General features: G+C 38.7%; 1 protein-coding gene across 8 annotated transcripts in view; it reads left to right on the forward strand.

Moving 5' to 3' along the window:
- Positions 1-13,115, forward strand: part of atp8a1 (ATPase phospholipid transporting 8A1) — a 162,602-nt gene that overhangs the window by 26,919 nt on the left and 122,568 nt on the right. For all 8 annotated transcript variants that reach the window (XM_036568426.1, XM_036568434.1, XM_036568432.1 and 5 more), the window contains exon 3: positions 12,611-12,710. In XM_036568426.1, coding sequence (XP_036424319.1) covers positions 12,611-12,710 — 100 coding nt within the window. The remainder of the gene's footprint in view (positions 1-12,610; positions 12,711-13,115) is intronic.

The raw sequence follows: 13,115 nt of genomic DNA on the forward strand, positions 1-13,115 counted from the left end.
TGCATTGTGGAGATTTGTGCTCTGGCAATCACCCTGCAGTTCTTTTTTACAGTTGGCCAATATACTTTATGTAAAAGATTAGTTAAGTGCATGTTTTCTGTTACTATAAAAAAGAAACACTGTGCTATACTGTCTAAGCAAACACATGCACACATTCAAAACAAAATTCAGTTCGCTGTGGAAACACATGGATTTGTTTTATTTATTGTTTTATTTTATGTGACGTATATTCTTATTCATATATTTGATTGATTAAAGGTGCCATAGAATGGAAAATGATATTTATATTGACATAGTTGGATGAGTAGAGTAGAGCAGAGAACTGACATCCTGTGGATCTCAAACACTGTTGTCTCCTCCTTCAAATGAAAAATCCACATTTGTGAAAGAGGGTGATAAAATGAGCCAATTTCAAAATCCTAAACTGTTACGTAACAGTCTTTACTCATTAATGTTTATTTATTTCCGCAAAGTTTACTTAAACCAGCCCATGTTCTAGCTCAGTAGGAAGCAGCAATGGAGCAACAGCAATGAAAAATGGAGGCAATGTGCAGAAATGTATCAACTGCAGACTGTGAAGGGGATGTCAACAAGGAACTGAACTGTCATTCAGCATGGTTGATGTTTATATTAAATGAGGCTGAAGTTGGCTTCCTGTTTGCAAGCTTCTTAATCAAATGTTCCATTCCACCTTAAATGCTACAACTTGTATAGGCGCCAGAATGTAACTGTGGCGCCAGCGTGTAACTGCACCACCATTTAAGGTGATACGGAAGATAACTGGCAAATAATAGACCAACTTCAGCTCCGACACAGGATCCCAGACAACTTTACAGTTGTTAGTTTTTTCTGCATGTTTCTCAAACCGTGGACAATTTCAAGCAGAGTTCACTTAGCACTTGAAGAGACTGAAGGGACATGCAGTTCCAACTTTTGCATCACAACCCCAACAGCAACCTGTTAGTAGCTAGTCATGCTGTGTGATTTTATCCAAATTTTTGATGATTGAAGCGAGATCATTTTAAAATGAAAGTTTCGTAGTGAGATAACAACTTTAATTTACTTTGTGTTGTCAAGATCAAAAGCAAGCAGTTAGTACAGGTAGAGTTAGCTACTAGCAAGCTCCAAGAAACTAGCTTAACTAATTAAACTAAGCTAGGTCGTCATACTATTATTACTATTATTAGTATGACGACCTAGCTTATTTACACATTTTATTTTATTTTCCTGCCTGTGTCTGTTTCGACTTGCTGCTTCTGTGTGAGCCATCATGGTGCCTTACTATAAACCAACAAATCAGAGCAGAGCTCATCAAATTATTCATGAGCACCCCCGAAAAGGGAAAGCAGCTTGTTTCATTCTAGGGCCAAATCACAGGGTTGTAAATGGGCGTAAAACCACATTTGGGCATTTTTTTTTTCACCCCGACCAAAGCCACATACCTTCTGTGTAGACATCAGAGAATAATTTAAAATGCTGAATAAATGCATTCTATGGCACCTTTAAAATGGCACTTTGTGGCCTGATTATGTCATGTTATATCTCTGTTCTCTTTAGACAAAACAACAACAAAGAAAGGCAGTATATTCAGTATTTTTGAAATTTCTTTCCTGGCACTGTGGACACATAGAGAGTTGTTGTTTTGGATTTGCTCCATGCAGAAGGTGTTGTTTGGCACTGTATATTGAGTTTCTGTAGGCCTGCAGGTGAAGGGTGCAGGTTTTTCAAGTGTCATGTTTTATGGACGGTGTGTTCTACTTATGTGTTCCTACTTAGTGATCTAAACCTGGGGAACAATGTTCTGGCTTCCAGTGCTTTCTGATTGTTTTTCTCAGTCCTTGTTCATACATGCAGGAGTGGCTAGAGTTTTCTGTGAGTTTTCACATCTGCTGTTAACCAAAAGGTTAAATGTTAAGGAAGATTTTTTTTTTCTTTTTTGTATGTGTGTGTATGCGTGTTGTAATTGTGTGACCAGCCTTTAGGGCAGTAGGTGTGTCACACACCGAGGCACTGCAGCAATCACCTCTTCTACCTGACAGAGACAGAGGCAGAAAGAGAAAGAAATAGTAATGGAGAGAAAGAAACAGGCAGGGGAATTAAGAAAGACAGGAAAAGAAAGGAAAAACAAGACACGGACAAGGACAAAGAGAGAGAAAAAAGAAATATAGTGAGATAGTAAAGCAGAGTGAGTTAGGACAGAAAAGATAGACGTGGATAGAAAATGTGAGGAAAGAGGAAAGAAATGAAAACAAGTGGAGAGCAGAAGAATGAGAGAGAGAAAATATAGGCAGTGAACGCAGAGCAAGCAAGCAAGCAAAGTTTATTTATATAGCGCTTTTTACAACAGGTGTTGTCACAAAGCAGCTTTACAAGGAAATCAGCATAGAGGGGGACAGAATGAATGGAGCGAAAAATAAAGGAGGTAAAGATGGTACATCAGTGTTTTTGGCACTTGAAACTATGGAGCGATTGTTGCTGAGAGTGCAGTAAAGTTCGGACTCCTGCAGCAGCTCAGTGTGTCCAAATTAAATATGAGCTCGGACTGATGGATGGCAGGCAGAGCGCTGGGCAGCTGGACACACCAGTGTTTACAGCGCAGTGCAGGACACACACGTAAACACCACTATGGTTACATCCACAGTGAGGCTCATGTACAATATCTGCAAGGTCTGACAGTGTGGATAGTGTTGATAGAGCGTAAAACCTGAAACAGAAAGCAGAAGGGGAGAAAATAAATTGCTACATTAATTTTCACTGTCTCACCTCACCTCTTGCAGATGCTGAATTATAAAAGTGTGAACCATCTGTAATTTGTGTGCAACAAGACAAATGCTAAAACACGCACGCTCATTCTCTTTTACATACACACACTGCAGGATTTGTTTGTCAGGACATAGACTCATACATATCTATTATATATATTGAGAGGTGCAGTGATGACATTATTATTATTATTATTATTACTATTATTATTATTATTATTATTGTAATAATGTTGTTATAATATTATAATTATGATAATGTAATACCAAAGGATTTTGTCTTTTAATGCTTTATACTATTTTGTTACAAGAAAAAAGTAAATTATTTTAAACCAAGTTATCCCTAACCCTACTCACCTCTTACACACACACACACACACACACACACACACACACACACACACACACACACACACACACACACACACACACTGTTGCTGAGAGGTGTTTTTGTTGTCCCTTCCTTTTTTTTACCTGCATTGCAGTGGGGCTGGTCTTGAAATCATAATGAAATGTGGAAAGTGGAATTGCTAGATTCTGTTGCTTTACTGCACAAAGGAAGAGCAGGTAAAGGACAGTATGTATACTGTCACACCTGCTAATTACAGCTGCTTCTGCAGGGAGGGACGCGGGAACATCAGGACCCATTGTCATAGCCTTACTGTGTCACGATTTAGTCATTACCAATTCACACCTGCTAGCTACGTCTCCCCATATCACATTATACCGAGGTCTAATCATAGGTTTTCGCTGTGTATAATGGGCAATTTAAACATGCAGTGCGAGTTGCCACCAAAGAACAACATTTCTGAAATTGTACAGTGCATGTTTTCAATGACACTGTGCAACTCACACAGTGTTATTGACATCTAAATGCTGAGGGTGTAACTGTAAACGTATTTTCAGGTTCAGTACAATCATCGATACTTGGGCCAAAATTTAGTTTGAATGTCAATTAAAATCTTGATTCTACAGAACTCTAATTACATACTTGATTAATTGGTTTGGCTCAGAAGAATACGGATGTTTCAAACTAAAAATGATTTGAGAGACCCTCAGAAGCGGGTGAGTGAACCAGCAATACAGTTTTAAATTTCAGTATGCTGAATGTTCATTGTCTTAATGTTTCAATACAGTATTGAAATAATTACACTCTTACAAAACACACTTGGAGGAGGGCACTAAACAAGGTTTATGGTGGTATCTACAAGCACTTCCTTATTTTGACGTTCCCAGACAATGGCACAACGTGCACTTGGAGCACAGAAGTATGACTGCCAAACAGGCTTTGTAATCTCTGTGCTATTATTGCGTTGTGATTGCATAGTTTCTGTTTGTATTCTGTCAGTTCTTTCACATTGGTAACTCTCTTGCAAGCTGATATGTTATCTTCTGCAGCTTAGCTGTGATACTGATAATGAAATTCTTAGTTGCAGAGATGATGCAGTTGTATGAAAGAGTCTCTCTCTCTCTCACTTCCCCCTCCCCCATGTGCAGATAAAGCAGTAGCATAAACAGGTCGGCTCTGGATGGGCATCCTCTGTCAGGCCAGGTTAGTGTTAGCATTCCTGCTGCATGAGCGGCTGGGGAGCTCCGTTTGCTTTCTGTTTATTTATTTATTATTTACACAAAAACAGACACACATGAATGGAATTTAGTCTGAAGTGCCCTCTGTCGTGTTTTAAGCTGTAATCTTAAAAGTCTACCGCCTGTTAGGAGAGATCACGCACTGGCCCGGGGAGACACTTTCCTCTTTTGTATGTCTCTTTTGTAAAACCAATGAACATTGTCACAGTGGGTGAGCAATAATAATAATAAGACATTATCATGATACACATCAAAGTTTTTTGTTTTTCTGATGATTTTCAGACCAGTTTTGCTGTAATGGATTTATAGCATCATCAGGATTTAAACTTGCAATTTCTAGACCATAGGGTGAAACTTTAGACAACTATGCCATCTTGGAGCTCCTGTTAATGAAACATTGAGTTGGTCAGTGTTGCAAAACTACTGATGAGAAGAATACATTATGTATAAAAATACATAATTTATCTTGATAATGATATATATAGCCTTTTGGGCTAAATGATTTGGGGAAAATATCTAATTGTGATTTTTCTGACCAATGTTGCGACTGTGATTTGAATTATTAGATTAGATGCAATTAATATAAAGTAATAATAAAAGAATTTGTTTTTGGCCCATAAGACCACCATGTCCACGTTTTCAGTCTTGAGGCTTGAATGCTGAAGATGCTTGAATGTTGGTCAGGCTGCCAGGTAGTTGTGGTCATGTTGTCCTGTACACAGCACATGGGTGTTTTGTTGCTCCTGACACGTCTAACTCATTGGTTTTGAAATTGTGGGTCGCAGTAATCGTTTATTTCACGGTGAAGCACCAGTGATCGTTATGCTGAAGGCAGTGGTGATGAGAGCACAGTGCTATCCTGCTAAGCAAACTGAGAACACAGATCATGAATATAAATATATATTATCCAGCTAAATATTAATATGTTCATGCTAAGGTGGATTTCAATAAAATACACATCAGTTAAGTGTCATTTCTATTCCAGTATGTAACAGTGTAAGAGTTTGCATGTTTCTTTCTTTAATCATGATATGCTGTTGTGCTTGGTTATTGAAAGAATGTATTGTTGTTGTCTGAGGGGGAAAAAAAAACTTTACAAGAGAAAGAAAAGACAGTTGTTAGTTTCAGTGTAATTTAACATAAGATTTTATTCCAAGTAATTTTGGACCATTTCCATTGGTCCATTCATTGTATGAAACACAATAATATCATAATGTAAACATTAACTGTCTTTTTCCAGTTATGTCAAAAATGAATAACATCTCCAATTTTGAAAATTGTATTCTTTGTACTCTTAGAAAAATGATTCATCGGTTAATCATTAGCCCTAACAGCCAGGTTGTCCTAGCCCTACCATATTAGAAAGATCTCAAAGGAGTTTGAGTAAGACAGCATACGTGTGGAACAGGAAGTGCAAAGCCAACTGACTTATAAATACAAAGAGTTATGGGTAAATCTACTGCAGTTTCAGATTTAGTGAGAAATTGATTGTTGGTCAGTTGTATTGGTGCAAATTTGTGTGCAGTGTGTGTTAGGTGTGCTGTGGTCAGCTGGTCGGTTGTCAGGCTGGATCTCATTGGAATGCTAATGTGAACTGCAGAGACTGTCGGGGTCTTTGGACCTTCCCTAGCGGAATGTCCAGGCCGAGCTGCTGCCCACAGAGTGCTGACCACAGCGAAAGACATGCAGAGTAACTCTACATTTAACACACAGACACACACACACACACACACACACACAATAAACACACAACTGTACACTATCAGGACAGATAGTATGTACAAAACTTGCACACGCCACAAAATATGCTTGAGTCTGTCACATACACACACACACACACACACACACACACACACACACACACACACAGGTGGACACAAGCTCTCAAGGTTACATATCAGTGTCTTGTACGTGCACTGGAGGAGCAGGCGTATGCAAGCTCAACGGGCCACAGCTTTCGCTCCTTTAAATAATACAGCACTTGTAAATAATCCCTGTGGACGCAAAATGACCAGCAATTAAGCTCGTTAACTCATACCACTCATGACGACATAGTGAGTTTGGACCTTCTCATGTTTTACATGCATGTGTAAGAATGCTTGAAAATGTGGTTATGCTCTACTGATACTCTGTCCACACCCAACCAGTGCTTTTATCACACAGAGAGCTTTTGTTTTAACCCTGACAGAAACATGAAAACCCTAAATAAATCATCATGGGTTAAAGAGAGAGAAGGTACCTGATCTTATAATATTTAGTATTTGGGTTCCAAATACATGAAATAGAATTTTGACACAACGCAATTTTGAAGTACAATCATCATTTCAATTACCACTGTACAGCTTATTACTGTTATACTGCTCAACCCTATGCCAAATACTGTATATATTTTTAATGAAGTCTTTGTAAAGGCATCCTGAAATGCAGTGTGTTCACGCAACATTCACTGATATTAGATCAGATAGTTCTGTTTGCTTTGAGTTTAAAGGGCTCATATCACGAAAAACTGAATTTTCCTCACATTTCTTAAACAACTGTAATTGATGTGGTAGTATGTAAATACTGTTTCAAAACTTAATCCGTTTTGAATTAATTGTTTTTGTGATGTCATGAAAAACACATTTGCATACATCCACGTACTCTGCCTTCTGTAGTTTAGCTCCGTACATTCACATTGAAATTATAAAAAAGTGTTTCAGCCCAGACTGCTTTTTAAATGAGGCACAATACAAGGCAGCCAATAAGAAAAGATAATTTAAATTTATCTTAAAGGCACAATGACAAAACAGCCTTTTGTAAGAGATAATTCTTTATTTCTAAGAAATAAAGAGAGGCTGAAAAATGGTTGTGTAATATTTAATTATGACTGTTTAGAGTGGACCTAATTACAAGTTATCATTGTATGACTTTATAATAGATCTAAGAACAGCTACATCAAACCGCTCAGTCAGTCTCTGACAGTGCAAGACCAGAGGTCACTGGTAAAAGCCTAAGCTCCAGGTTTTTTATTTAACCATGGTGAACAGAAAAGCACATAATATGCTGTTATTTTGTTCACACTTTGAAAGGTTGCTTTCTGAAGTTTGGAACCCAAATACTAAATATTATAAGATCAGGTACCTTCTCTGTCTTTAACCCATGATGATTTATTTAGGGTTTTCATGTTTCTGTCAGGGTTAAAACAAAAGTTCTCCTAATTATTATACAGCTAAATAAACACATTCTACCCATTTATAATTTAGAGGGGCTCACTAGTTGGTGGTGTGGGAGCTAATAGAAAGAGGGGTGAAATCAGAGTCAATGAAAAACTCAGGAGAACTACACATGGTAGCAGCTGAGCGATGGCTAAGACATCACGGAACATGTTCAGTTTCGTCTTCCATTCAAACACCTGTCCCTTGACTTGACACTTCAGATATGCTCTAAACAGGTGTCATTTCAGCATCAGTTAGCTGAAGCCAAGCCTGTGCTGTGGTGTGTGGCACTTTGGGCCTGCTAATTAAGCTCCTCTTACTGTAGCCAAAATGCTACAGTCTTAAGTTTTAGTCCTTAGTTTTTATCATCTACACTTGTCAGCAGAGCACCAGTTAGTTAGAATCCAACCTGCACTGTGGTGTGGCAGCACTGTTTGGGTCTGTAGCCTGCTTGCTAATCTAACGTTAAGTTAGCTGATTAGGCTACAGATCCAAACAAGTTTAATGTCTGTCTTTTTAACTCCACTTGATCAACGTCATTAAGATTTTAATCATTATAATATAAGCTTGTGTCAGTGGTTTAGTTATCCAGAATCAAACATGTTCACAGGTGAGTAGAGCGGTTATTATGTTAGCTGAGCTAACACTAAACAGATCCTCTGTCCTAGCAGCACTAATTAACATTTAGCAATTGTTAGGTAGATGATCGTGATGATGATCGTGATGATTTGACATTTATTCAATGATGACTTGAAAATCATGAACTGCATTCACTTATTTGGTGACCATGTTTAAGTGAACAAAATATTTTTAAGCTTTTATTGAATTTATGGTCTTTCATTGTATTTTTTTAGTTAGGGCACTGCTGATGGATTGTGTCTGTTCTAATTTATCAAATCGTAGAAAAACAAAATAGCGTAATTCATATTATGCATCATAAAAATGTCTTGAGGTATCATTGTTATATTTATGCCATATAGCCTATTCTAAATATGTCCATATTCTGTTTCTTACTGTCAGAACAATAGAGGAAATTAAAATATGCGATATCATGTAAACTGCTAAACTGCTAAGTCCATGCTGGATCATAAAGAAGCTAAATCTTAATTGTTGAATTAAAAAAACTAATAATTGTGACAGTCTTAGCTTAGTTCAGTATGTTGGATGGGAAAGAAACATGCTTATATGGAGTCAGTGCAGTCAGGCTGTTGGTTGTGCCCATAATCAGAAATGAGTGGTACAGCATTAGTCGCCATACGGTGCTCCATCTAATCATTCTAAGCTTGAAAAAAAGAGAGAGAGGAAGGAAAAAAGTGAAAGTGAGACAGAGATGGAGGGAACGAAAGAAGAATGAAAAGCGTGGAGAAAAAGAAGAAAGAGAGTGTGTAAACAGTAGCTGGGAGCTTACGGATATACTGTACGCTCTTGTGCTGATCAAATTCTGGAAAAAAGCCAGATAAAGGAGACAGCGATGGGAGTAAGGCGAGCTCCTGCCAGAACTTTCCATCTCGCATTGTGATGCTAATTGGCTACAGTGTGCTATTGTCTGATAGTGATCACTGAAAGGTGGATCAGTGAAGCACGCACAGAGTAAGAGGGGTGCTATCACTTTTCACTGTCTGTCTGTCTCTACTCTGCAGTGGTTGAGAGTGAGAAAGCGTGTGCTTTTTTGCATGTGTACATACGTGTCTGTGTGCATGTACATCTTTCACTGACTTTTTACATAGAACACTTAAAGAAATAGCTGTCAGGTTTATTCCTTGTCAAATTTCAGCCTGAGAAACAATACATGACCAAACTTAAATTAGGACAGTCCAGCCACCAGCCATAATGCTGTAAATGAGTAAAGGTTTTTGTTTCCAGCCTTACTTATGTGACTTACTTGTGTGCCTGTGTGAGTTTTCCTACAGTAATGCTCGGTCATTACTGCAATGCTGTTATCCTGCAGCTGTGCCAGGTTTGATATGGCTTCAGATATCAAGCCTTTTATTAATGAAAAATCTTCGGTCTGAATGACAAAACTGAAGCACTATGTGCAGCAAATACAGTGTGTAAAGGAAAGAGACAAAACAAATAGGCTCGTTACTTGAGGCCGTGTTGACCCTGACAGGTTTGTACAACATAATGATTACAGCTAATAACAAGATTAAAATTCTCCACTGAAGACTCAAAGCTTGTCTTAGACTCTGGTTCTCTGATGGACAGGAATCAGAATCAGAATCAAGCTTTATTAGCCAGGTATGCTTACACCCATACAAGGAATTTGGTTTTGGTTACAGGAGCTCACAGTGCACAGTATCAGACATTTACGTTTAGTACATAAAATAAAATAAAACATGCATTCCTACCATCACTCACATATACACACACACACAGTCATACCTGTTAACCTTACATACCTTAATGGTAATACAGCCCCAAAAAAGTTGGGACACTGTGCAAAATGTAAATAAAAACAGGATGCAATTATGTGCAAATCATTTAAACCCTATATTTAATTGAAAATAGTACAAAGACAACATATCAAGCATATCAAAATGTTAAAACTAAAAAATGTTCTTGTTTTTTGAAAAATATTTTGAATTTGATGCCAGCAACACATTTCAAAAAAGTTGAGACTGGGACAACAAAGAATTGGTGAAGTTGTGTAATGCTAACAACTAATTAGGTTAGTTGGCAGCAGGTCAGTGACATAATTGAGTATAAAAAATGCTTCCCAGAGAGACTGAGTCTTTAAGAAGTAAAGACGGGGAGGGGTTCACCACTCTGTGAAACACTACACGAGCAAATGATGCAACAATTCAAGAATGAAGTTTCTTAATGTAAAATAGCAAGTTTCAGAGAATTCTGAGAAATCTCTTTATGCCACGGAGGAGGCCAAAAATTAATATTGGTTGGCTGTCTTCGGCATCCCTTATCTTTAGCCCCTCAGGTGGCAATGCATTAAAAAGACACGATTCTGTAGTGGACATCTATAGTGCACAAAGTAAAGGAAAGAGAAAAATGTCTTCATTTGTGGATGATTACTGGCCCTCTCGCTGCTGGAGTTTGTGCTTCATTATCAGGGATGAATCCAGACCAATAAAGCACACCTTGAATTAAATTGGGTACAGAAATTGGTTATGTTCACCAGTGATACTGATGTTAAAGATGAAGATGAGGTCACAGAGCTGTTGTGTGGTTCGTTTCAGAGTAAAGGGGGCATTGAGGTTGGTGTGTATGTGTGTGTGTCACCCCAAAGTGCCTGTGGTCCCAGCCTATGCCTTAATGTGGGCGTAAATCAGACATGACCCTGTTTGTGAGACTTTGCCAAGCTCCTGCCACCATAACTCAAAGCTTTACTACCCTCTCACTCTTTTTCTCTCAAGTGCTTGCTTTCTTGCTTGCTTTCTTGCTTGCTTTCTTGCTTGCTTTCATTTCTCTCTCTCTCTCTCTCTCTCTCTCTCACTCACTCACTCACTCACTCACTCACTCACTCACTCACTCTCTCTCTCTCTCTCTCTCACTCACTCACTCACTCACTCACTCACTCACTCACTCACTCACTCACTCACTCACTCACTCACTCACTCACACTCTCTCTCTCTCTCTCTCTCTCTCTCTCTCTCACTCACTCACTCACTCACTCACTCACTCACTCACTCACTCACTCACTCACACTCTCTCTCTCTCTCTCTCTCTCTCTCTCTCTCTCTCTCTCTCTTTCTCTCCTTTCTCTCGCATGTTTGGTGCCGTTCCAACCCTAATCATATTTTAGGCTTATTTACATGCCTGGCCTACTCTGTGATTCCATACACATCTCTAGCACAAACGAGCTCTGTTGTGTTGAGTGGGGTTGGATGTAGTCTTGCCAACCATACTTATGCCTAAGGGCTGGCGATAAGGGTTGGGCAATGTCTACTGGGACACATTGCGATGGACGATGACATTGGGGTGGGGTGAGGTGGGGGGAAGCCAATTCACAGCTCATCGTCCCCTACTCACCCAGTCTTTCCTTACGTTTCCTCCATCTTTCCTCTGTATCCACCTTATTTTTAACGTGACCACTGTGTTCACTGTGTGATTATGGATGAATAATATAGTGAGGCGATGGAAGAATCATTCGTTGATGTTTTAGCTCAGTCAAAGAAAGTGTGCTTACTTTTTAAGTTATTATTTTGTCTAATTAAATGTTTCAGAGGTGTTCTGGGGCACCGTGCTGTTTATGGTTGTCAGTAAGTACAACCAAGTGAAGATGAAATTACCTCAAGAACAGCAATGCTACAAGCAGACATGAGACTGTGGCTTCATAATGACTCTTTGAAAATGCCCATTGAAATCTGTGTCTGTTAAATGCAACCGAATGATAAACTACCAGCTGGACATCACTGTTTGCTTGTAATAGACTTGCATTTACTTTTTTGCACATTATATTCTCTTTAAAACTGGCTGTTTTCTGTCTCACTAGCAGGCTGGACAGGTAGCAGAAAGCTAGCTGGCTAACAGGCCAATGCTACAATAATACAAGACAGACTTAAAGTTTAAGCCTTTAAATAAAGCTTCACTTAAAATTGAGACATAAAAGGTAAAGAATGTTACTTACATCACAGAATATTGTAATGTCTTTCAACCATTGACGATGGACGATGGCATAGTCTGTCAGACCAGCCGTATGGGTGATATGGAAAATGATCATATCATGATACTTTTCACAATACACAGTACATATCACAATATTTTGAAACACGGACACAATGCCCAAGTAGTGTTACATTTAAAAACTGCTGCCAAAAATACTATACTGCACTAAATTTATTTAAACATTCTGACCATTGGTTGTTACTGTCGAAGTGTCCAAAAAGTATCAAACTGTGTCTGTGTACTTCTGTGCGGTAGGAAGTCTAAAGCTGAGACTAGGGTGGATATGATGGGTTTAGGTGGGCTTGAATGGTCTTGAGGGCGGCTGGAGGGAATTTTTGGAACATTGATGGGGTGGGGTTGGATTTAGGTAGTTTACGTTTAATATGTGGTGATTTGGTTGTAATGTAAGACTGTAACCTTCTCTTCTACTGTTGTTTCCGTCTTCAGCACAGCAAAGTACAACGTTCTGACATTCCTGCCACGGTTCCTTTACTCTCAGTTCAGAAGAGCAGCCAACTCCTTCTTCCTGTTCATCGCACTGTTGCAGGTAAGAACCAGTGCCAGATCCGCGGTCACATCAGCTCTCACTGCCACAGATACACATCTGTCAGGCTCAGTTTACTCTAATGACTGAATGAACTTTAGATAACTCCAGCAGACTTCCTGGGAGTCACCTTTTCCACTGATTAAATTTGAATTGTAGTTTGATAGAAAAAACTTTTGTCCTTAAAACGTCCATGTATTGTTAGTTATTTTACTCTAGTTTAATCTTTTTGATAGTTCTGTTTATGTGGCTGTAATACAGTAGTATTGTATGATATTAATAAAGATTGCCACATTATAGTAGAGTACCTTTTTAAGATCAGCAAATGGTTGAAGAACATAAAGAACAGCTAATTGATTGTGGTACAGCTGGTGATGACAGATTCACAGCTTTTGCACTTTCGGCTAA

This window comes from Colossoma macropomum, unplaced genomic scaffold, assembly GCF_904425465.1.
Source record: "Colossoma macropomum unplaced genomic scaffold, Colossoma_macropomum, whole genome shotgun sequence".
Taxonomy (NCBI): Eukaryota; Metazoa; Chordata; class Actinopteri; order Characiformes; family Serrasalmidae; genus Colossoma; species Colossoma macropomum.